Here is a 25569-nt window from a genome sequence, read left to right as displayed (position 1 = left end):
CTTTTGTAAACGTTGTTGCAGTTGTTCCTGCATTCCACCATAGCAAAAAAGTGTTTATTCGTATCTGGTTGATTGCTTGATCATAGCCTACCTCGTCTCAAACTCTTTGAGGACTTACAGTTGACAGTCGGTCTACTAATCACAAAGTGGGTTTTCATCTGATTGTAAAGAAATCAACGTTAATTGGTACCCTACCTATTCCATATTTGGGATTGGCACTAAATATGGGAAAAGGAAATGTCTTTCTTGAGAGATTTTGTTTGATTCACCAGAAATGCCTGCAACTTAGAATAGCATAGTTGCATTCAGTTTGTCAAGTTTAATTACTTCTGTGTATATGACCCTGTCTTTCACACTACTTTCGGATGCATGATTACCCAAGAGAGCTCCGCTGCAGTCCGTGTCTATCCCCCGGTGAGGCCTCCGCCTCCAACTTGGCAATTGCGATTCTCCTATTAACATGCCTAGAGAATCTAGATTTCATTAAAGACACGGAGGCTCACATTATGCAATGACTTTTAATGCAGTTCCAAGCAGCCGCATGAGTCTTAATGCAAAGGTTCCAAAAGAACATTGAGATAAACTAAGAAACATAACATAGCAACCATCTGCCTCTTTTAAATGCGGCTCCAAGCAGATAAGTAGCTTACTATCTTCTCTGGTCTTTTTCATAATAATGTCTGTTTATTAACTATGGTTTGATATTGGAGTGTTTATGGGTGATGGTGGCCCTATCCCCACCTCTACCCTCCCACGCCCTCCCCTCCTAATGATCTACAGTTTATGGAGATCTTCTCCCTTGTTCGTTGTGTGCCTGTTGTGCATTTAATCTCAGCAATCTCTTGCCTCTAGCGTGATTGCGTTTTCTATTTAGCAACTCTTGCCTCTAGCTTGGTTGTGTCGTATTATTACCGTTATTTTGCTTTTAGTTTACACGACTTAATGAGGTTATTAGTATAACCTTACCGTCTTTGCCCGCCGCGCTCACTGCGTAGACGATTGTTACCACAGGGTTTAAGGGCCTGTCCCTCCCGCGAACGAGGTCGGGCGCATCAAGAGCCCCCACCTCGCTCGCTCAGGCGTGCATTTTCTGATAGATACATCTGCCAGTGGATTCCTCACCTTGTGAATATCCCCTTGCGTCCGCAACATTCAGAAATTATTTTCATAGTTTCGCGCCGACGTGGACGACGTCACAGAGGCACGGCATCGCACGCGACTCCGATGACGTCACCGACACCATAAAAGGCCCACGCCGGCGTGATGACGTCAGTTCCATTTTTTCCGCGTCGTCAACGCTAATGGTTTTGGGGAATCTCTGTAGCTGTTGGTAACTTTGTTACTGTTTTCTCTGTTTTCTTGCTTATTTGTCTCACTGAAGATGTCGACTAAGAAGACCGGATTCAAGCCATGTAGAGAGTGCGGCAAAATGATGTCGATCACGGATCCGCACCAGGACTGTATCTGGTGCCCGAGTTCTGACCATGATGTCGATAGCTGTTCTTCGTGTAAGAAGATTAATCCGAAGGCGCTTCGAGAGAGGGAGACTAAGCTTTTAATGGCGAAGTTAAGGGGAAGTAAAGATAAGCAGTCTTCGAGATCCTGTTAGAGAAGGTCGAAGTCGAGGTCAAGATCACAATCGCGTCGCTTTCGAATTCGTCGTCCAGTCATGCTTCGAAGTCGAAAAAGAAGCATAAGAAGCGAAGGGATGAATCTCGGCATCACTCCGGTAAGGATTCGGACTCTAGGCCGAAGTCGCCAAAGAGGAAGCATGTGAAGGATGTAGTGTCTCCATCACCAGAGGTCTTGGATCCAGAAGGTGAGACTTCGCCTTCGGAGTCGCAGGTTCAATCGCCGACTCCGGGTCTGAATCAGTCTCAAGCGCCGTCTCCGGCTCGAGAGGATGAAGAAGTCCCTTTGGATGAGGGTTCGATGGCACGACCACCTGTGGAAGAGGAGGCGAATCCGGAACCTCTGAAGGGTCAGTCTGTGGGTTCTTACCCACCTTTCCCAGCTCCAGGTCAAGACCCTACTGCGTTTTTAAACGCTATGTATGGTGTCTATTCCAGAGCATGGTACCCCTCTGGTGCACCTTCGGGTCCTCTGCCGTATAATTTAGGCGTTTCCCACTCCTATGCTCCAACTCCCTTTTATACCGGCTCCGAAGCCGCCTTGGCATTACTCGGCGCCGCCGAGGTCGTCGCCGGCTCAGAGTCGACCTAAAGAACAGCGCCCTGGGCCTACGGATTCGATATCGATGTCGATAACGGCTCAGTCGAAGTCGTTCACGGATGTTGAAAGAGATCCAGAAGGGATGCTCAGCGCCTCATAGAGGAGCAAAGATATAGAGAAGCTGAGATGGAAGAAGGTGAGCTTCAGAAGGACTGTTTTGAAGATCTAGGAGAAGCTAGTGGTTTGGAACTTTCTCCTGAATGGGAGCTGCCTTCTGTGTCTGATGCCCCTTCAAAGGATGTTAGGCCATACCACATGGTCATGAGGAAGGCTGCAGAACTTTTAAATTTAACCTTGCCTACAGTGGAATATAAATCCAATCTCTTGACTGAGGTTCTCCATTCCCCAAGTTCTGTTATTGAACCGTTGCTTTTCTTTAATGAAGCATTAACTGAACCTATTTTGGAGGTTTGGAGCAAGCCTCTTACTGCTCCTGCAGTGGCTAAAAGTGTTGCAAGGAGGTATAGAGTTGCACCTGGGGATCCTGAGTTTTTATCCTCGCATCCTTTGCCTGAAAGTCTGGTTATTCAGGCAGCCTGTTCAAAAAAGACTGTGGGGTGCTTTCCCTCAAGTGCCTGGGGATAATGAATCCAAGAAACAATATCAGACTGCGAAGAAGTCTTTCTCTTCAGCAAGTATGGCTTTAAAATCAACTAATGCTACTTGCCTTATGGGTAGATACATACATGCCCTGATGGATTCCTTGCGTTTGTGGGCTCCTAAAATTCCTGATTACAACAGGAAGGATTTTGATGAGGTATTGAAGTGATCCAGAGTGGACTAGACACCGCTGATTCTGTTGCTCGCATCATGGGAACAGCCGTTGCCTCTAGAAAGGCTGCCTGGCTGAAGTCATCTGACTTTTAGGCGGACGTTCATGCTGCGTTATTGGATTTGCCTTTTGACGGTATTGGTCTTTTTGGTAAAAAAGCTGATGCAGCCTTGGAAAGATTTAAGGACAGTAGGGCTACTGCCAAATCTTTGGGGCTGCAGACTAGAGGTTCATCTACCAAAAGGTTTAGGGGTTTTGGACATTCATTTCGTCCCTACCGTCGAGGCCAACAGCAGCAGCAACCGCAGAATCCACTGTATAAATCATACAGGGGTAGGCAAAGAGCTCGTCCACGAGGGCGTCAAGCCTCCTCCTCCTCCTCCTCCTCCTCCTCCTCCACCTCTTCCAACCCCCCAGCCACAGAAAAGCAGCCCTAGATCCACCATTCCGGATCATGTGGGCCCAGTGGGGGGCCGGCTTACCCATTTTCTACGGGATTGGGAATCGGTTACATCAGATCTTTGGGATCTCAATCTCGTAGAAAATGGGTATGCTCTTCCCTTTCGGGAATTCCCTCCGAATTACCCTCCTTGCCAAGGTTTCTGCCCGGAGGAAGTCCAAACATTTTTAAGAAAGGATGCGATAGAGATGGTTCCAGAGCAGGAAAGGGGTCAGGGGTGCTACTCCCGGTATTTCCTGATACCCAAGAAGGATGGCAGACTTCCTGGATCTCAGGATCTTGAACCTTTACCTAAAATAGAAGTTCAAAATGCTCACTCTTGCACAGGTTCTTCAGGCGCTAATGGAAGAAGACTGGATGGTGTCAATAGACTTGCAGGATGCATATTTTAACATCCCGATCCTGCAGTCACACGGGAAGTATCTCCTTTTTACGGTGGGATCGCAACATTACCAGTTTGTGGTTCTACCGTTTGGTCTTACTACTGAGCCTCGAGTCTTTACCAAGGTGATGGCTGTGGTGGCGGCACATCTCAGAAGATCGGGGATACCAGTATTCCCATATCTGGACGATTGGCTGATCAAAGCAGAATCTCCAGAGAAGGTGCTCCATCATCTGCATATGACAACTCAGTTGTACAGGTTGGGGTTTTCTATAAATGTGCCCAAATCTCACCTTGTGCCCTCCCAGCGCAACCTGTTCATAGGTGCGGTACTGGATACAACTGTGTGTCGTGCATTCCCTCCTCCACAAAGGATTCGCGACATACAGGAGTTGATTCCTTTATTTCACAATGGAGCGGTCGTTCCAGTCCTGAAGGTCCTTCGCCTGCTCGGTCTGATGGCTTCCTGCATTCTGTTGGTCAACAATGCACGCTGGCACATGAGGGCACTCCAGTGGTGCCTCCGCAGGCAGTGGTATCAACACAACGGAGAACTCAGGGAGTCTGTGAGGATCTCCAGAGAAACTGCAGCGGATCTGTCTTGGTGGGGAGTGGAAGGCAACCTGTATCAAGGGAAGCCTTTTCAACTGCCTCCAGCTGTGGCCATAGTGATAACGGATGTATCCACTCCAGGGTGGGGTGCTCATCTGGGGGATCTGGAGGTCAAGGGTGTTTGGTCTCCAGAGGAAAGTTTGCTTCACATCAACCTTCTGGAATTGCGGGCTATACGTCTGGCGCCCAAGGCCTTCCTCCCTTCCCTTCGCGGTCGGTCGGTTCAGGTCCTGACGGACAACACCACCGCGATGTGGTATGTGAACAGCAGGGAGGAGTAGGGTCGCAGTGTCTCTGGAGAGAGGCTCTGCGTCTCTGGTCCTGGGTTCAGGATCATCAGATTTGTCTGATGGCAAATCTGGCTGAAGTTCTGAACGTGCGTGCAGACAGTCTCAGTCGGCAGTTCTCAGCCGACCATGAGTGGAGGCTTCATCCAGAGGTAGTTTGTCACGTCTTTCGGACGCGGGGAACTCCTCAGGTTGACCTGTTCGCCACTCGCGAGAATGCTCACTGCCTGTCATTCTGCAGCCTCCAGTATCCGATGCAGGGAGCTTTGGAGGACGCGTTTCAGTTGAGTTGGGACTCGCAACTCCTTTACGCGTTTCCTCCCATACCCCTGATTCCTCTGGTTCTGAGGAAGATTCGCCAAGACCGGGCCCAAGTTATATTGGTCGCCCCGGATTGGCCAAGAAGGGTGTGGTACACAGATCTTCTCCACCTCTCCTTGTGCCCGCCGCTTCGTCTCCCTTCAGGGCAGATCTCCTCTCTCAGATGGAGGGGCAGGTTCTACACCCACACCTCCAGACCTTACACCTTCATGCCTGGAGATTGAACGGGGCAACCTGAATTCCTTTTCTCTCCCACATGATGTGGTGAATGTCATTCTTTCGGCCAGGCGTGACTCCACCAAATCGATCTATTCATAAAGATGGTCTAAATTTGTCACTTGGTGTGGAGAGAAATCTGTTGACCCGTTGAAGGCTCGTTTGTCTGATATTCTGCAGTTTGCTCTTTCTTTGCTGTTGCCACAGTTGAGGGTTATCTTTCTGCTTTGTCGGCATTTCTCTGTTTGCCGGATCAGCCGTCATTGTTCAAATCTCCTGTGGTTTTAAGATTTTGGAAGGGCCTTACAAATAAATTTACTCCTACTCCCTTTATTGTGCCTCAATGGGACTTAAATGTGGTGCTTACTTTCCTGATGGGTTCTCCTTTCGAACCTTTGCACAAGTGTCCCATGAGACTTTTGTCTTTTAAGACGGTCTTCCTTGTTGCAATTACCTCGGCAAGGAGGGTAAGTGAGCTTCAAGCTCTTAGTTCAAAGCCCCCATTCTTGACCATTCATGCTGAACGAATGGTTCTTGAGACCAGGGCTGCTTTTCTGCCTAAGGTCGTAACTCCCTTCCATCTAGGACAGTCTATTACCCTTCCTACCTTCTATCCTCCCCCTCAACCTTCCAAGGAGGAGGAGAGACTTCACCGCTTGGACCCGAAGAGGGCAGTGAGCTTCTACCTGGACAGGACAAGAGAGTTCAGGTTGGATGACCAGCTGTTTGTTGGATTTGCTGGTTGCAAGAAAGGAAAAGCTGTGCAGAAGTGCACACTTTCAAGATGGATCATACTATGCATCAAGATCTGCTACTCCCTGGCGGGTAAGGAACCTCCAGAGGGTATTAGGGCTCATTCTACTAGAGCAAAGTCTTCAACATCTGCTTTGTCTAGGGGTGTGCCTGTTGAGGACATTTGTAGAGCGGCAACTTGGGCCTCCCTCCACACTTTTGCGAAGCATTACTGCTTGGATACCGAGGTGAGGAGGGACGGCCACTTTGCGCGTTCTGTCCTTCAGGATTTTCTGGTATAGGAGAGTGGACACCCTCCTCCGGGAGTGGGGACTGCTGTGGGACTCTATTCACAAGGTGAGGAATCCACTGGCAGATGTATCTATCAGAAGAACAAGTTACTTACCTTCGTTAACGCTTTTTCTGGTAGATACAGTATCTGCCTGTGGATTCCTCTTATGCCCACCCGCCTCCCCGTTGTCCACTCTTTTATACCTTAGATAATGGCAATGTTTTAATGTATATATGTTATTCTCAAAAGTAGTGTTTTATTCTACTTGAATTACTACATTGTCTTTACACTGTGTGATATATCTTGACTATTGTATACTGTGTATATATCTACTGTTGTCGGTCCGTCCGTATGCCTCGAAGGCACGGAAAAAAGGGCGGAACTGACATCATCACGCCGGCTTGGGCCTATTATGGTGTTGGTGACGTCATCAGAGTCGCGTGCGATGCCGTGCCTCTGTGACGCCGGCGCGAAGCTACGAAAAGAATTTCCGAATGTTGCTGACGCAAGGGGATATTCACAAGGTGAGGAATCCACAGGCAGATACTGTATCTACCAGAAAAAGCGTTACCGAAGGTAAGTAACTTGTTAATCTCCGATGCTTCTGCGGGTCCGGAGCGCTTCGGGGAAGTCGGCTCCGCCCCGCGCGCTTCTCCTCACCCTGTCTTGACGCTTCTTCGCTTGGGGCCCGCCCGATCGGTGAATTTAAAGCGCTCACCCCGGCGAGCCCATTTTCTTCCATTCTCTCTCTAGAAGCGCGATCTTAGAGGAATAGCCCCTGGCAAGAGGCACTCTTCGTGCGTGGCTGTCCAAGGGACTTTCCTCACCCTCGGCGATCGACGGTTGGAAAGTCAGCTGTTCTCCTCGTTGGGCTGACTTGGGAACTCGCGTTTTTGACGGCGTAAATTATATTGACATAGCCCTTACATTTAAGATTGTGAAAAATTGAAGATTGTGAATAGAATTTTTACCCTACGAACCAATTTAAAAAATAAGCGTTGAGGTGAGGGATCTTGAGAGTAGACCCTCTGTGAATATAAAAAAAAGAGATAAGCGGAGTGTCCAGATATCTATATATATTTATGTAAAAGAAAGAAAAGAGATTTCAGAATGGAACACTTGTCTGACTCTGAGTCAGAGCTAAATAATACCGTACTCCCTAATTTGGATAGAGCAGGCTCTAGACTCCTGATTCAGAGGGAGATGAGTCTTGTATGTAAGAGACCCTTGGCCAGTTTGCACCTTACTAGAGGCCTCTTCCTGATGAGATACCTTGCGATGGCTTACCTGTGAGCGGCAAACGTACCAGGAAGTCTAACAATATCACTTCTCATGTCCCAGCGAGCCAAGGGGGTCCTAGCACCTCTACTGGTATGGTTGGTCTTAGTACCTCAAAGCAGTTGGGAGGTCCTCGCACCTCAAATAAGAAGGTTGTCCTTCGCGACACATCATCTTCGGGTGCCCTTCGCGGCCCAAATATCTCGGATGCCCTTGGCGGCTCATTATCTCATAGTGCTCAGCATTTTACCGGGGACGTTCTGAGTCTGGACCTTCTCTTTGGTCTTTCAGGATAGTTAAACAGTTTCTCAAAGGATTGTTCCGTGTCTATCCCCCGGTGAGGCCTCTGCCTCCAACTTGGCAATTGAATTTGGTCCTCACACAGCTCATGAAGGGCCCATTTGAACCATACATCGATCAGACATTCAATTTCTTTCATGGAAATTGGCTCTCCTTCTTGCCCTCACATAAGCAAGACTCATTGGGGAGTTGCAGGCTCTCACAATCCAAGAGCCATTTCTCCAATTCAAAAGGAATATAGTAATCTTGAGAACTAACCCAAAGTTCATACCCATGGTGCCCTCGGACTTCCACTTAAATGAGCCGGATATTCTTAAAGCTTTCTTTCCTCGCCCTACTACACCAGCGGAGAGGTCACTGCATTCTCTGGATGTACAACGGTGCTTAAAATGTTATTTAGATCGCACCAAGGGATTCCGTAAATCCTCCCAATTGTTCATTGCTTTTGGTGACCCTTGCAAAGGCCTCCCCCTATCAAAACAGGGTTTTGCGAGGTGGATTACAAATGCTATTCTACATTGCCAGACGGCAGCCGGTAAGCTACTGAGCAGCAGAGTTAGAGCGCATTCCACAAGATCAGTTGCTTCTTCAACAGCTCTCTTCGCATTTGCAGAGCTGCGACTTGGAGCAGTGTGCACACCTTCACAAAGCATTACTGCTTGGAATCCTTGTAACAGGAGCACACGGCCGAGGGACAGGCGGTCCTGAGGAACCTCTTCTACTAATTGGTGAGCTTTCCTTTCTATCCCACCTTCCTTTATTCTACACATTTTGTATCTTCATGTATTGATGGCTATTGCAATGTATATTTATGCCACAAAATGTGTTTTTTATTGCTAACTGCTTGCTACTCTGATACAAAAGCATGGGAATCTATGAAAGTTCCAATACTGGGGCAAGAAAACAAATTACTTACCTGTAACTTTGGTTCCCCAGTATTGGTAACTTTCATAGATTCCCATGCGCCCACCCACCTCCCCGAGGAAAGCTCAGCCTTCAGCAGATATGGTGACTATTACACAACGGCTACGAAAATCTGAGGCTCTGAGGTTCCTTCAGGAGGGTTCTATGGGGTGAGGCTCTTCTGATTGGCTGATGCCTAGTTTGGTCTCTTTTACATAAAGAGGCGGATATGCTACAAAAGGGAATGAGGCCTAGGCCTTTTTCTTTATCTTTTGTACCTACTGCTATGTTATTTTGTTACCGAGACTCCCGTTCCGACGACGGGGAATGATACAAAAGCAAGGGAATTTATGAAAGTTATCAATACTGGGGAACCAAAGTTTACAGGTAAGTAACTTGTTTTCTTGTTTAGCCACTGTGGCATCAGTAATGAGTCTTCACCAGAGAAGTTCTGTGCCACTGTTATGCCAGCCTCTGGCAGCCACTGTGCCTTTAACCCCTCAGTCACCAAGTAAGAAGCCAGCTCCTCCCGGAAGTTGTTCTTCCGGTAATCTGGCTTCATTTACATCAGTTGCTGATAATCTGCTGAGCTCAGGGCTCAACTGCTAGTTGTTTTTAGATAGCCCCAGCCAACAACATTGTTTGTTCACTTCTGGAATGTGTTATTTACCACTTAGTGGTGACACCAGGGCCTCAATAAATAATGTTCTGTGAAACTTCTATAAGCCAAAACGGAAGGGGGAGGGGAAGCGGTCAGGACAGCCAGGATCTAAGCCTGGACTTTCTGTCTTGTGGTTTGGAACACAGAAGGAGAGAAGACCACCTTCAACAGAGCAAACAAGTGTATAACAAACGCATTACAGCTAATTACCACACGAGTGTAAAGATGTCTCATTGCTCTGTGGTTAAAAGTACTCTCTTTGTAAAGGGGGAGGGCAATTTCGGAATCTGTCAAGCAAAGTATGCTTGCAAGTCCAAATGTATTCGGCATCGGCTCCAAAGACACAGACTGCATCTCTTACAGAAGGATCATGATTACCGCTTCTTAAGCAGCAACCTATTTAAAGACCTCCATCTTTACCAATATCGCTTAGAAGCACTCTAAATGAAACGGCTTGCAGAAAGTACGAATGAGTAAAAAACACCTTCCGAACTTTAGGGATGTTAGTTAGAAAAAATTCTAATTTCCTTTGCCCCACACCCAGCCTCACCCGTAGCAGGGCCTCCAGGCATGTCTGTTTCAACACGTGGGCGGTGCATTGCTTCCCTGTGCCTCTGCATACATTACCACTTATGTAAATGTGCATGGCCCTTTATCGGCTTCCCTTTGTCCCACTTGTGCTAGAACACCTCACTCCCGGCTATGCTTTAAAACGCACATCACGTGAACGGTTTTGAGTAGACAAGTTTCCTGTATTTCCAGGACTAAACCATGAGAGTGCGGAATAGATCGCAATCACTGCGACATCACAACATCGCTGCCACCAGAGGCGCTTCTTCAATCAGTCAGCGGTGACTGACAGCTGCTTCCAACCACAGTCCGCCGAAAGTGTCAGGGCCCTTTACATAAGCAGCCACAGACTACAGGATGAGGCAAGCGTGGGAGCCTGACAACGCATGCCTACACTGGTGAGCAGCACACGTGTGTTCATCCGTACAGAATAAAGCTGGCTAGAAAGTGCATTACAGAAAAACATTGGCGAGGGTGGGAACCGATGGGGCGTGTAGAAAGGATGGATACAGAATAAATCTGTCCACTCAAGTAAGTAGCGCCAACAGCTAACGAGAGGTGCAAAATAAAGCTGACCAATCGCAGAAATGCGAAGCCCGCTATTAGGATGAGTCCATCATTAGACTGCCAGAGCTGCCCCCCGCTGTGGTGTGTTTGGAAGGGTTCCGGGCATGGGACGCTCCAGTGAAGCCAGCCACCCTGTGCAGTGTAATGCTGAGCAATCCCAAAGAGGTTCTGCCAGCGGCCAGGCCAGCCAAGACTGCAGCTGAGCAAATAAAGTAGGATTCCTGACCTGTTACAAATATTAAAATACAAGCCGTCTCTGTGGAGCCGACTGGGAAGAGGCACAGAGCGCACGATGCGGGCGCTGTGTGATGCCAGTCCTACATGGGACAGGAGATGTGTACGGAGTGCACATCTGTCCACGCGTGCCAGCTCCTGTCTCCCTTCGGGACAGAAAGCTGCAGCAAGAGTGCTCGCCAAGCGAAGCAGCTGCGGCGCTGCATGTGCTAGCCAGACCTAAAAAATAGCCAATATTTATCAGCTTAACTTGTGTATGTTGGATTTTTGTAATTTTATTCAATCACTTTTCAAACATTAAATAAGTTCAGTCCATAGAAATCTTAGAACGTAGGCGGCACACAGGCGCATTATGAAAATGTACTGATGCATTCAGGTGCCTGGGTAATATTCTGAAAGTTAGGAAGTTAGTTTTAGCTAAAGTATCCACCAGAAAGTCTGATACCAAAGGTATATAATTTATGTACCGCTCTGAGAAGCTTCTAAAGATGGCTGCCGTTATAGAACTTTAAAACAGTGAATACACTATATATTGTGTCATTGCAAGATGGCTGCATTTTTTGTCTACTTTCATGTGTGTTTTATTGTGGATGGACGAGTACATGAATGAGTCGGCAGGTGGATGAATGAGGACAAGGATGATTGACAAAGTACACTTATAATGATTGAGTGCCTAAACTTACTACTGACTGTAGAGGCTCTCCTAGATGTAAACTTGACCTGCTGGTGTTGCAAATTTCTTATTGATTTTTCACTTTTATATTTTCACATTTTTTAAAATGATTTTTTCTCCATTGTTCGTGATTTTCCATCATTGTTTTATTTGACATAATTTTACTATGAACTGTATGTGTTTTTTTTTTTTTTTTGCCCTAACCTTACAACTGTACCTGTTTGAAAATCTTTTTTATGAGATTGGTGTGCACCAATTTCATTTGTATTACCTACTGTTTCTGATGGATACATCTGCTTGTGGATTCCTCACCTTTAGAATTACCCCTGCGCCAGCATTCCACAAAAATTCTTTTCTTAGCTCTTCCATGACGCCAGTTCCCTTTTTTCCACGCCATCGACGCGTAATGTTTTTTTTCTAGGACTCTCCATTTCACATGGTATAACTTTGTGTTTATCCATACTTCGTGTTGCACTGAGAATGGCTACTTCGAGGAAGGCCGGTTTCAAGCCCTGCAAGGAGTTTGGGGGTTATATGTCCATCACAGATCCCCATTACTACTGTCTATGGTGTCTTTCTTCGGACCACAATGTGGAAGGGTGTTCACGCTGTCGGAAGATGAACCCGAAAGTGCTAAAGGAGCGTGAGGCGAAACTATTCATGGCGCAGGCAAAAAAAGAGAGGAATGTTTGCAAGAGATTAAAGTCGTTCTCCTCGTATGCATTTAAGTCAAAGAAGCCTAAGAAGAGAATACATGGGTCTCGACATCGATCCTCAAAAGGCAGGACATTGAGGTCACCCTCCCCTGTGAATTGGCGCCATGAGAAGGTTGCTGTCGCTTGATCCTTCTCCACAGGTGACTCCGAACCACTCTCCGGCGTCGGGGTATTCTCTGACACCCAGAGATTCTCCGGCTCCCAGAGATTCTCTGGCTCCCAGATTCGTATCCGGTTGCAGCGACTTTGCCTGTACCAGCTCCGGTGTCTATGGGGCCGCAGCCTCAGCCCCCTGTAAGGCCTCGAGTGGATCAGGACTAATGGGTTTCGCATCAGTATCCTCCTTTTCCAGGACCAAGAGCAGATCCGTCGCATTTCTTTAATGCGATGTTTGACATGTATGCCAAGGCATCTTGCCCTACTTGTGCGCTGTCTTACCTTGTGGGTCCTCATGTCTTTAATTTGGGCATCTCCCAGTAGTATGCACAGGCGCCTTTTGTGCCTTTCATGCTGACTGCTTGGTCATAGCAATGATTTTGACTTTGAAACCTCAATCTCCGGCACCTTCTGGTGGTGGACCAAGGTCATCCTGGATTTGAGCGGTGCCTTTGCCCGCTTTGGAAGTTCCTTCGGTGCCGTTGTCACCGGCGCCGCGGCTGGTGCTGCCAACGCCGATTGCGAAGCTGCGTTCCAGGAGGGACACGCAGAGATTGCTGGAGGAAGAAAAGTACCAGCAAGAACATGAGGAAGGGGAGATCCTCTACTCCCTGGACGACTTTGAGGGTATACAGGAGGCCAGTGGCCTTGAAACTTCCCCGGACTGGGAGCTCTCTTCTCCGAAGGCCATGACTTCCCTGGACGTTGCCCCTTACCACACAGTCATCAGGAAGGCTGCTGATCTGTTGGACCTTCAGTTACTCTCGGCTGAGGCGAGGTCAGGTGTTGCATTCTCCCTCCTCTACTGTAGAACCTCTGGTACCTTTTTAACAAGGCGTTGTCGGAGCCGATTATGGAGGTGTGGCAGAAGCCCTTGTCTGCCCTTGCAGTTTCTAGGTCAGTGGCATTAAGCTACAAGCCTGCTCCTGGGGATCCAGCTTTCCCCTCTGCCCATCCTTCTCCGGAAAGCTTGGTAGTTCAGGCTTCTTGTTCCTTTCCCTACTACCCAGGGGGATAGAGACTCAAAACTTGAACAGTCTACCAAAAAGGTGTCCTCCTTAGCAAGTATGGCTCTAAAGTCAACAAACGCCACATGTTTGCTAGGGAGGTGCATTCATGCACTGATGGACACTGTCAAGCAAGTAGCTTCTAAGTTGCCTGAAGATGATCGTGTTCACTTTCTGGAGGTGCATTCAGACACTCAAGCGGCAGCCTTTTGGGTCATTCAGTCGGGTCTGGACACGGGGGACTCGGTTGCCAGGGTAATGGGCTCCTTGGTGGCTACCAGGGGGCATGCCTGGCTTAGGTCTTCAGGTTTCTCTCTGGAATGTACAAGCTACGTTGCCTGATCTACCCTTCGATGGATCCATATTGTTTGGAGCAAATGCTGATTCTGCGCTGCGGTTCTTCAATGACCGCAGGGCTTCTGCAAGATCCTTGGGCCCAGCCCAGGGGCAATGGATGCAAAACATATCGAGGCTTTGGGAAGGTGTCTTTCTTTTGAGGCAGTCAACAGCCACAGCAGTAACAGCAGGTCATACTGAGGAAAAGATAGAGGCCGTCTGCGAGGAGCTTTTAGACTTCAGTCCTCCTCTCCTATCTCCACCGCCGGTACCACGGGAAAGCAACTCCCCAATCTTGGAGCATGCTGGTCCTGTAGGGGGGTGGTTGTCAAATTTTCTACAAGATTGGAAATCGGTTACTTTGGAACGTTGGGTTTTGAATTTTGTGGAAAAGGGGTACACCCTAAGATATTCCACCTCCTTACCCTCCTTGCCAGGGCTGGTGTTCAGAGGACCCTTTGCCGCTTTTGCAGCAGGAGGTTCTTGCTTTTCTGCAGAAAGGTGCGATAGAGGTGGTTCCGGAGCAGGAAAGGGGTCAGGGATGCTACATTATTTCCTGATCCCCAAGGACGGCCGGCTGAGGACCATCCTAGACCTCAGAGTCTTGAATTTTGACCTTCGGCAGGAAAAGTTCAAGATGCGGACTCTAGCACAGGTTCTTTTGGCGCTGCAGCAGGAAGACCGGATGATGTTGATAGACTTTCAGGATGCGTATTTCCACATCCCTATTCTGAAGTCGCATCGAAAGTATCTCCGGTATACGGTAGGGCCTCAACACTACCAGTTTGCGGTCCTTTCCTTCTGTCTCACTTCCGCACCTCTGGTTTTGACAAAGGTGATGGCAGTGGTGGCAGCACATCTCCGAAGGTCAGGAATTGTGGTTTTCCCTATCTGGCGACTGGCTGCTCAAAGCAAGGTTGCCAGAGATGGCGCTGCGTCACTTGCACGTAACAATGCGACTGTTGTTCAATTTGCGTTTCTCAATAAATGTACCCATATCTCACCTGGTGCCCTCTCAGGGCAGCCTGTTCATAGGGGCAGTACTGGACACTACTGTGTTGTGCTTACCCGCTGCCGCAAAGGATTCTCCACGTTCAGGAGATGTTTCCTTTGTTTCACGACTGAGCAGTTGTTCCAGTCCTGAAGGTCCTACGCCTGCTCGCTTCCTGCATACTGTTGGTCAACCATGCACCCTGGCACATGAAGGCACTCCAGTGGTGCCTCCGCAGGCTGTGGTATCAGCACAATGGAGATCTCGGAGAGAAGGTCGGTATCTCCAGGGACACTGCAGTGGAGTTGTCTTGGTGGAGTGTGCCGGGCAACCGGTCTCAGGGGAAGCCATTTTAACCTTCTCCACCGTTGGCCACCGTAATCATGGATGCCTCTACTCTAGGGTGGGATGCTTCTTTGGGGATCATGAGATCAGGGGTCTTTTGTCTCCAGAGGAAAGGTTGCTTCACATCAACCTTCTGGAATTGCGGGCAATACGTTTGGCTCTCAAGGGCTTTCTTCCCTCCCTTCACTTGCAGTTGATTCAAGTCCTGACGGACAACACTACAGCGATGTGGTACATAAACAGGGAGGGGTAGGGTCGTATCATCTTTGCAGAGAGGCTGTACGACTCTGTTCCTGGGCTCAAGGCCATCAGATTTGTGTGTCTGCAAATCATCTGGCGGGGATACTAAATGTGCGTGCGGACAGGCTCCGTCAACAATCCTTGGCCGATCACTAGTGGCTGCTTCATCCGGAGGTGGTCTATCACATCTTCCGGATGTGGGGGGTTTCCTAGGTTGGACCGGTTTGCTACTCACGAGAATGCATACTGCCTGTCATTCTGCAGTCTTATGCAGGGAGCGTTGGGGGGCACGTTTCAGTTGGATTGGAGCTCGCAACTCCATTACGCATTTTCTCCCATATCCTTGATTCCTCGAGTTATGAGGAATTTTAGTCAAGACCAGGCCCAAGTCATATTGATCGCTCCGGATTGGCCAAGAAGGGTGGGGTACATAGATCTTCTTCACCTCTCTTTTGCACCCTCCGCTCCGTCTCCCTCTCAGGGCAGACCTCCTCTCACAGTCGCAGGGGCAGGTTCCACACCTCCCCTCCAGAGCTTGCATCTTCATGCCTGGAGATTCATGGGGCTACCTGAGTTCCTCTTCTCTCACATAGGATGTGGTGGATGTTATTATCATCCAGGAGACACTCCACCAAATCTATTTATTCCTCTTGGTGGTCTACGTTTGTGAAATGGTGTAGAGTGAGGGCCATCGATCCTTTGAAGGCCCGTTTATCTGATGTACTTATCTTTTCTCTTTCCTTGGCTCAGCAAGGTTGTGCTGTGGCTACGGTAAAGCGTTACTTGTCGGCATGCCGGACCAGCCGTCTCTATTTAAGTCCCCCATTGTAATGAGGTTCATTAAGGGCCTCACCAATAGGTTCCCTCCCACTACCTTCATTATGACACAGTGGGATTTGAATGTATTTCTTACTTTCCTGATGGGGTCTCCTTTTGAGCCTCTTCCTAGTTGTCCATTGAGACTTCTTAGCGTTCAGAAAAGTATTGCCTAGTGTACCTAGTATAGCCAGGAGGGTAAGTGAACTTCAGGCTCTTAGTTCCAAACCTCCGTTTTTAACCATCCATGCAGAAAAGATGTTTCTCAGGACCAGGGCTGCCTTTCTGTCTAAGGTGGTCACTCCTTTCCATCTAGGGCAGTCTACTATCTTACCTACATTCTATCCTCCCCCTTCCAAAGATGAGGAGAGACTTCACCATATGGACACTAAGAGGGCTGTCCGCTTTTACCTGGACAGAACCAGGGACCTAAGACGGGATGACCAGCTGTTTGTGGGCTATGTTGGAAGGATGAAGGGCAAAGCTGTCCACAAGCGAACTCGTCCAGGTGGATCATCTTGTGCATCAAGATCTGCTACACCTTGGCCAAAAAGGAGCCGCCTGAAGGTTGTGGAGCTCATCCCACGAGACCTAAGTCGTCTTATGCTTTGGCTAGAGGTGTTCCTGTTGTAGACATTTGCAGGGCGGAAACTTGGGCCTTCCTCCACACCCTTGCGAAGCATTACTGCTTGGAGTCGGAAGTTAGGAGGGACGACCCTTTTGTGCACTCTGTGCTGCAAGATTTTTTGGTATAGGTGGTTGGACATCCTCCTCCGGGAGAGGAACAGCTTGGGATTCAATTCAAAAGGTGAGGAATCCACAGGCAGATGTATCCATCAGAAGAGCAAGTTACTTCTCTTTGATAATGCTTTTTTCTGGTGGATAGAGTATCTGCCTGTGGCTTCCTCACTGACCCACCCGCCTCCCCGTTGTCCACCTGCTTATACAGAAAAACTTCTGACTCTTTGACATTATTTTTCGTATGTCATTTATATTCCCTACAGTTTATTGCAAGGAAATGCTTTGGTTTTTGGCTTTTTTTGTGTGTGTGTGTGTGTATATATGTGTGCGTGTGTGTGTGTATGTATAAGTGTGTGTGTGTGTGTGTATCTATATATTTGTGTGTGTCGCCTCGAGGGCACGGAAAAAATGGGCGGAACTGATGTCAGCACGCCAACGAGGTCTTCTTATGGCTCCGTTGACGTCATACGAAGTCTCGATCGGAGCCGTGCTATTGTGACGTTCTCGTTGACGTGGGAGAACTAAAAAAAAAAAAAAGAATTTCCGAGGAATGCTGGGTAATTCAAAAGGTGAGGAATCCACAGGCAGATTCTGTATCCACCCAAAAAAGTGTTTTCGTGATTTATTTATTGGTTTTCCACAGAAACTGACAAATGTCCCTATAAGTGGCTGTTTCTAAGTTACAATGCTTCCTTTGTATATAATTTAATGTAAGGTAGTTTGTTAGAGCAGTTGAGGCTGATATTTATAGGTTCGAGGCATATGAGCTGCAGATCGTATACTGTGCATTAGATCGCCACCTGGTGTTGGGCTCGAATGATTGCAGGTTGTTGTCTTCTTGGAAGAAGTCTTTGTAGTCACGAGATAGGTGACTCCTCCCTTGGACAATACTGCGCATGGGCATCGACTCCATCCTTAGATTGTTTTTTTCCGCCACTGGGTTCGGATGAAAGTTTTCCGCTCCGGCTAGAAAAGACTTTTTAGCAACTTCAAAACGTAAAAACTTTACGAAAACATTATCGACATCGAAGAGACTAACTTCGACATCAGTTACATTCCGGTGCGTCGACGCGGGCTGTTGGGCCTATCGGTGCCGTACGGCCTACGCCTCATGGACAGAACTCCATTCAAGAGATGCCAGGTATGTCGAGCAAAATTCCCTCATAGCGACCATCACGAGGTCTGCAACCGCTGTCTATCACCAGATCACGACGAGTCGACCTGCACAGCCTGTGCATCCTTCCGATCGAAGAAGACCATTCGGGATCGGAGAGCACATCGACACGAGATGAGATCAGCACCGGAGGCCATCTTCGAGGAGGAGATCGTCGAAGAAGACTTCTCCGAGGACGAGGCTCCACTCGTCGCCGAGTAAGAATCGCCTAATCTCTAGATCATATCGGGGACAGAGGACTCTGACAACTTGATTCCATCTCGGCAACCCGTGAGTACTCTTGCCCCTGCACAACAGACACTATCCAAGACGGAGGCAACGGTCCGCTCTCCGCCCATGGGGCCCAGTCGAGACCGAAATATCCCCTCCAACGCCCTGCCTCCGAGGAAAACAACTATGCCTTCCGGTGCCTCGGCACCGACAAAACCACACGTGCCAATTCCACCTCCTCCATTGGCACCAAAGCACATACATCCTTCGACACCGAAGGATTCTTCGACACCGAAGCCGAAATGCCCTTCGGTGCCCAAAGACAAAGATCCTTCGGCACCCAGGCCAAAAGATGCATCGGTGCCGAAGCCGAAGATCGTACCGGACCCGAAAGATTCGACTCCATCGGTACCAAAGACTACAAGGCCTGATACAAAAACGCCTAAACCTTCTATCAAGCCTACCAAGCCGAAACCACCCTCTGCACCGAAAAATTTGCCACGGGACTTAATTACGCCTTCTACTGCAAAAAAACACAAAACAACCACTACCGGTACCTGGGGCGATTGACATACCAGAGCCACATGCATACCCTTTAGATGAAGATGTCAATCCAAAATATCCTAAAGATGTTGATTTAGATCCATACAATGTACCTAACATTCCTGATCCTCAGTATTACCCAACAAAACCTTCACCTCCAGAAGACCGTATTGGGTTTAATCTTCTTTTAAATAGAGCTGCCCTTTACCACGGAGTTTCAATGCACTCTGATGCCATTGATGAGGATTTCTTACTTGACACATTTGAGCAATCACAAAGGTCTACGCAAATACTACCAATGATCAAAGGTGTCATTAAACATGCTCCAGACATTTTTAAAGACCCAGTACGATGCTGAGTATTAAATCCAAGAATAGAAAAGAAATATAGACCAGCACCATCTGATCCAGTCTATATTAAAGGACATCTGACACTAGACTCTTTGGTAGTGTCCAATGCACGGAAAAGGGCTAATTCCCAGACTTCTGGTGACACACCCCCACCTGACAAGGAATCCAAAGTTATTGATGCCTCAGGGAAACTAATTGCTGCGCAAGCTACAAATATATAGCGCATAGCAAATACACAAGCCCTGCTCTCACGTTACGATAGGGCTCACTGCGACCAATTAGAAAAACTAATGGAGCACCTCCCAGATCAATACAAAGTTCAGGCAACAGAGCTCATTCAAGAAGGCAAATTAATATCTAATGCCTCAATCAAATGTGCAGTAGATGTAGCTGACACAGCATCCAGAGCAGTCAATACTAGCGTCATACTCAGACGACATGCGTGGTTACGCATTTCAGGGTTTAAGACAGAGGTTCAAACCACCATCTTGAACCAGCCCTTCAATCAAAACCAATTGTTCGGGCCGGAAGTAGACAACAGACTAGAAAAGATGAAAAAGGACACAGACACGGCTAAGTCTATGGGTGCACTACAATCCACACAGACCAGAGGTTCTTTTCGCCGCTCCTTTTATAGAGGAGGCTCTAAGCAAACCGGCGCAGATACGTCATCTTTCAAGACACACAAACCTCCTCTAATAAAGGCTACTTTAGAGGAGGATACAGAGGCAATAATAACAAGGGAAGAGGCAGAGGTAATAACAACAACCGCTCCTCTTCCACTCCCAAACAGTGACTTCCCTCTGCCTCCCCTACAGCATCCCACTCCTGTGGGGGGCAGATTATCACAGTTCCTACCTGTCTGGAATTCCATCACGACAGACAGGTGGGTAAGACAAATTATCCAACATGGCTACTGCCTAGAACTCACAGCAACCCCCCCAAACATACCACCCAGGCAGCGTCCAATGTCCACAGACCATATAACTCTGCTTCAACAGGAAGTTCTAGCACTTCTACAAAAGGACGCTATTCAAGTAGTTCCTTTAGAGGAACAAGGAACAGGAGTTTACTCCTTGTACTTCCTAATTCCCAAAAAGGACGGGACACAATGCCCAATTCTCGACCTCAGGCCCCTCAACCATTACATACAATCAGATCATTTTCACATGATCACTCTGCAACAAGTACTCCCACTACTACAACAAGACGATTTTCTTTCAACACTAGACCTAAAGGATGCCTACTTTCACATTCCTATACATCTTGCTCACAGGAAGTATTTAAGGTTTATCATACAAGGACAACACTATCAGTTCAAAGTCCTTCCATTCGGGGTCACAACAGCACCACGAGTGTTCACAAAGTGCTTAGCAGTAGTAGCGGCACATCTCGGAAGACAACATATACATGTCTTCCCTTATCTAGACGACTGGCTCATAAAAGCAAAATCATTCAGCCAATGTGTACAACACACAAAGCAAACAATTCAGACATTGCACAACTTAGGGTTTACAATAAACTACACCAAGTCGCACCTAGAGCCTTCGCACGTTCATCAGTATCTAGGAGCTACCATAAACACATCTACAGCTCTAGCGTATGCCAGTCCAGCCAGTATACAGAGCATTCAGACCGTGGTCTCCATTTTTCAACACCAGCAGTCTCTCCAAGCCAGTGTGTTCATGAGACTGATAGGCATGATGGCATCTTACATCTTCATAGTTCCACATGCAAGGCTGCAAATGCGCCCCTTACAAGAATGCCTAGCACAACAGTGGAATCGGGCTCAAGGTCTGCTCACAGACCTGGTGTTGGTAGGCAGCCGTACATATCGCTCTCTGCAATGGTGGAACACCAAAAACTTGACAAAGGGACGGCCATTCCTAGAACCTGTTCCACAGATAGTGCTCACGACAGACTCATCCCTCACAGGATGGGGAGCCCATCTCTTGCACTATACCACACAAGGACAATGGAACAACCAACAAAAACTGTTCCACATCAATCATCTAGAGCTGCTAGCAATCTTCCTAGCACTCGAAACGTTTCAACTGCAAATACAAAACAAAGCTGTCTTAATCCGGACGGACAATATGACAGCCATGTATTTTATATACAAAAACAGGGGGGGGGACACACTCTCTGCAACTGTCCCAGCTCGCACAGAACATTTGGAGATGGGCCATTCCCCAGAACATACACCTCACGGTAGAACACCTTCCAAGAATTCACAATCAAATAGCAGATCTGTTGAGTCGACAGTCACAACAGATTCACGAATGGGAAATACATTCACAAGTTCTTCAACCATTCTTCCAAAAGTGGGGGCATCCACAGATAGACCTGTTTGCCACCCAAGAAAATCCAAAATGCCCAACCTTCGCCGCCAGGTTTCCACACCCACGGTCGGAGGGGAATGCAATATGGATGAACTGGTCAGGCAGATTTGCGTACGCCTCTCACACTCATTCCACTAGTAGTGCGCAAACTCAGACAGCAGTCTCTCAAACTGATACTAGTAGCTCCCACATGGGCACGCCAACCGTGGTTCACCACACTACTAGATCTCTCACTGGTTCCACTTCAAAAATTACGCCTCAAGCCCTCCCTGTTAACACAGAACCATGGAGAAATAAGACCCCCAGAACCAAGCCAACTGAATTTGGCGATCTGGCTCCTGAAGTCTTAGTTTGGTTACTTAAACCTACCACCAGACTGTGTGAACATAATTAAAGAGGCTAGAAAACCTACTACAGAGCGTGTTATGCCGCTAAGTGGAAAAGATTTGCAATATATTGTGACCATAATCCGATTGATCCTCTGGATGTTGCCATCCAAAGTATCATTTGCTACCTTCTACACCTACAAAGGTCCAATTTAGCTTATTCTTCCATACGTCTGCATCTGGCAGCGATTGCAGCCTATTTATAGAATAGACAGCACCTATCTCTATTCAGAGTACCTGCGATCAAAGCCTTTATGGAAGGATTAAAACGTATAATCCCGCCTAGGTTACCACCTGCTCCAGTATGGAACCTAAACGTGGTCCTTGCAAGGCTCATGGGCCCCCCTTTCGAGCCTTAACACAAGTGCGAATTACAATTCCTAACATGGAAAACTGTGTTCCTTGTTGCCATCAGCTCTCTCAGAAGAGTTAGTGAAATACAAGCATTCACAATACAAGAACCATTTTTTCAAATACATCCCAACAAAGTGGTTCTTAGGCCTAATCCAAAATGATCACTCCTTTTCACCTTAACCAATCAGTAGAGCTACCTGTTTTTTTTCAAAACCCAGACTCTGTGGCAGAAAGGGCTTTACACACCCTAGATGTTAGAAGAGCCCTGTTATACTACACAGATAGGACAAAAACCTTTAGAAAGACAAAACCATTATTTGTATCTCTCTCTACCTCACACAAAGGCAACCCCATCTCTAAGGGGGGATTGTAAAGTGTATACAAATATGCTATCAAAAAGCTAAACGTACACTGACCGTTCCTCCTAGAGCACACGCTACTCGCAAAATAGGTGCCTCTATGGCTTTCTTAGGAAACCTACCACTAGAGGACATATGTAAGGCAGCAACATGGTCTACAATACACACATTCACTAAACACTATTGTGTTGATTTGCAGGCCAAGCAGCAAGCTGCAGTAGGCCAAGCTGTTCTAAGAACTCTGTTTCAAAATACTGCAACGGATACAGGCGACCACCGCTAGGGGAGACACTGCTGCACAATCGATGCACAGTATACGATCTGCAGCTCATATGCCTCGAACGGAAAATGCTACTTACCAGTATGCATCTGTTCTTGGCATGTAGAGCTGCAGATTCGTATACGCCCTCCCGCCTCCCCTGGACGTGTATCCGTTCCAGATATCATCTTAATTAGATAAACCCAGATGGACATCCTTTCTTTCTTTCCTTCTGCTACTCCATCATTTCCCATCATGGTGAAAAACAATCTAAGGATGGAGTCGATGCCCATGCGCAGTATTGTCCAAGGGAGGAGTCACCTATCTCGTGACTACAAAGACTTCTTCCAAGAAGACAACAACCTGCAATCATCCGAGCCCAACACCAGGTTGCGATCTAATGCACAGTATACGAATCTGCAGCTCTACATGCCAAGAACAGATGCATACTGGTAAGTAGCATTTTCCTTCAGATTGGTTAAGTAGAAACTGTGTTTGCGAGAGGAAATTCATGGCATTAGTTAGCAGTATTTTTCTGCCATCCTTTTGTCAATACTAACATTCTTACTTCTTTAAATAGGCGATATGACAGTGTTATAAACCGGCTGTATACAGGTATTCAGTGTTATTCCTGTGGAATGAGGTTTACTGCAAAACAGACTGATGTATATGCAGACCATTTGGATTGGCACTACCGTCAAAACAGAACTGAAAAAGATTTTAGCAGAAAGATAACCCACCGAAGGTGGTACTACGGCTTAACTGTAAGTTAAACTGGTTGCTCAAATCTGTTAGCCAATTAATGACTAATATTGTAAATAATCATATTATGCATTTTGTGTATTCGAAAAGTGCCTTTGCAGTCAGAGTACTTTGAGTACTCTAACATTTGGAGTGTGATCTGTCTGTACTCTGATTTTTCACATGCTTTTCTGGGGCATACATCGCTTATTCACCTTATTATTGTCGCCTGAACTTCAGCCAGTGATGTTTGAGCTGAGAAGTCCACTATTTCCTGAGGCCTCCTGCTTCCGATTTTTAACTGCACATTGTGTGGTGGAAATCTGCTTGAGTACTCTATTTGTTCAAAGGTTTCAGTTTTCTTTAACTAAGAATGCTTTTCCTTGTGAAGGGTATGTGCCGTTTCACTTTATTTCCTGCTGATCTCAAATGTAAGTGTTTTCTTTGAAGACAGAGCAGTTAGAAGTTATTGCTTTACTCAAAGGAAAATAACTCCTACTTCATGATGGTATAACTGACTTTAATCAAATTCACTGACTTTTTAATATTGGAGTTCGGTCTACTTCAGGTTTGTATTTAGCGCCTCTGGCCTCGTAAGCCTCAAATGTATGAAATCAACCTGCAGGTTTTAGAAAAATCTTACTTGTTTTAAAAGCCACCTGCTTTTTTTTCCCCAAAAAGGAGGCTTTTGATTCTAGTGTCTATTGTCCCTGTGTCAATACTTAAAAAAAAAAAAGCAAACCCTCGGAAAAAGCTGTGGAAGGATAAAAGGATAACACTGGCACAAGCTTCCTTATTAGAAAATGGGCCCTGCCCATTGTTAATCCTAAGATTCTGTGGCACTTAAGAAGCCACTGTTGCCTGTAAAAGTACAGTTGATGGCTGTATCATAGAATTTGTATTGATCATTGACAAGTTAACAGTATGCTCTTCATCGGGGCTATCAGGAGCTTCCTAATCACTTTCTGGGTCTACACCAAAACCTCAAACTTGCTTTGTCAATGACTTGCCTATCATCCTCTACAACAAGTAGATGATGGATGGAGCGTTGAAACTTTCCAGACACTCACCCCCAGTCACAGATCTGGGTAGAATCTATCGTCTTTCTTAAGCTCACTTCGCCACTCCGGTTCAGAACCAGATCTATGAAAATCAGTCTTGACCCTCTACCGCGTGGGAACAGTTCAGCCTGAACTGCCAAGCCAGGACTGGAAACAAACCTCCTGGGACCGCTTACGGGTTAGCCTTCATCATCCAGGCCAGCTTGAATCCAGTGGCCAAGTGACCAAGGGACCCAGGTCTGGGCATACCCTGCCAACTTAGAGCGAACAAAGCAAACACAAGGAGATGATGGACGGATCGCTGAAACGTTTCAGACACTCACCCCCAGTACCAGATCTCCTTGTGTCACGCATGCCCTAGTCACCAACTGCCACGAGTACGGCAACGCGCTGTATGCAGGAATCTCTACCCAACTCCTCGGAATACTCCAGGCTTTACAGATCACCACAGCCAGACTGATCCTGAACCTCCACAAATGGACCCACATCACCTCCCACCTCAAAAACCTCCACTGGCTCCCCATCCAGAAGAGATGCCAGAGGTCCTCGCTCACGCCTACAAAGCTCTATACACCAAAGGACCATCATAAATTACTCATCGACGGAAATTCCATCTGCCCGCAAGACACCTGTGCTCCGCCTCACACGCACACACACACACATTTACCGAAGCCACAGTGGGGCCCGCTTATTCACCTAGATCACTGCCAATACCTGGAACAACCTACCTGTCCACCTCCGAACAGCACCATTCCTGACCGACTTCGGAAAAAAGCTCAAGACCTTGCTCTTAAGAGACACACTTCAGCACTCAGATGCCCCTAGGGGTGACGGTGTGTGCCGTACAAATGCGGATTGATTCCTTTGCTTACGATGAACTCATCCACAGGATGTCCTCATTGAGTCCTTAGACATGACTTAATAAACTAAATATCCATTTCTGTTCCTTT

The 25569-nt window shown here is 47.3% G+C and overlaps 1 protein-coding gene across 2 annotated transcripts in view; it reads left to right on the top strand.

Annotated features, from left to right (window-relative positions):
- PCF11 (PCF11 cleavage and polyadenylation factor subunit) overlaps positions 1–25569 on the top strand; it is a 324271-nt gene that overhangs the window by 121779 nt on the left and 176923 nt on the right. For both annotated transcript variants that reach the window (XM_078658484.1, XM_078658483.1), the window contains exon 12: positions 23398–23581. In XM_078658484.1, the coding sequence (XP_078514610.1) occupies positions 23398–23581 (184 nt within the window). The remainder of the gene's footprint in view (positions 1–23397; positions 23582–25569) is intronic.

The sequence above is a fragment of the Lissotriton helveticus genome, chromosome 8, assembly GCF_964261635.1.
Source record: "Lissotriton helveticus chromosome 8, aLisHel1.1, whole genome shotgun sequence".
In the NCBI taxonomy this organism is placed as follows: Eukaryota; Metazoa; Chordata; class Amphibia; order Caudata; family Salamandridae; genus Lissotriton; species Lissotriton helveticus.
Note: the sequence above shows the minus strand (reverse complement) of the source record. Positions and strands in the feature narration are given on the sequence as shown.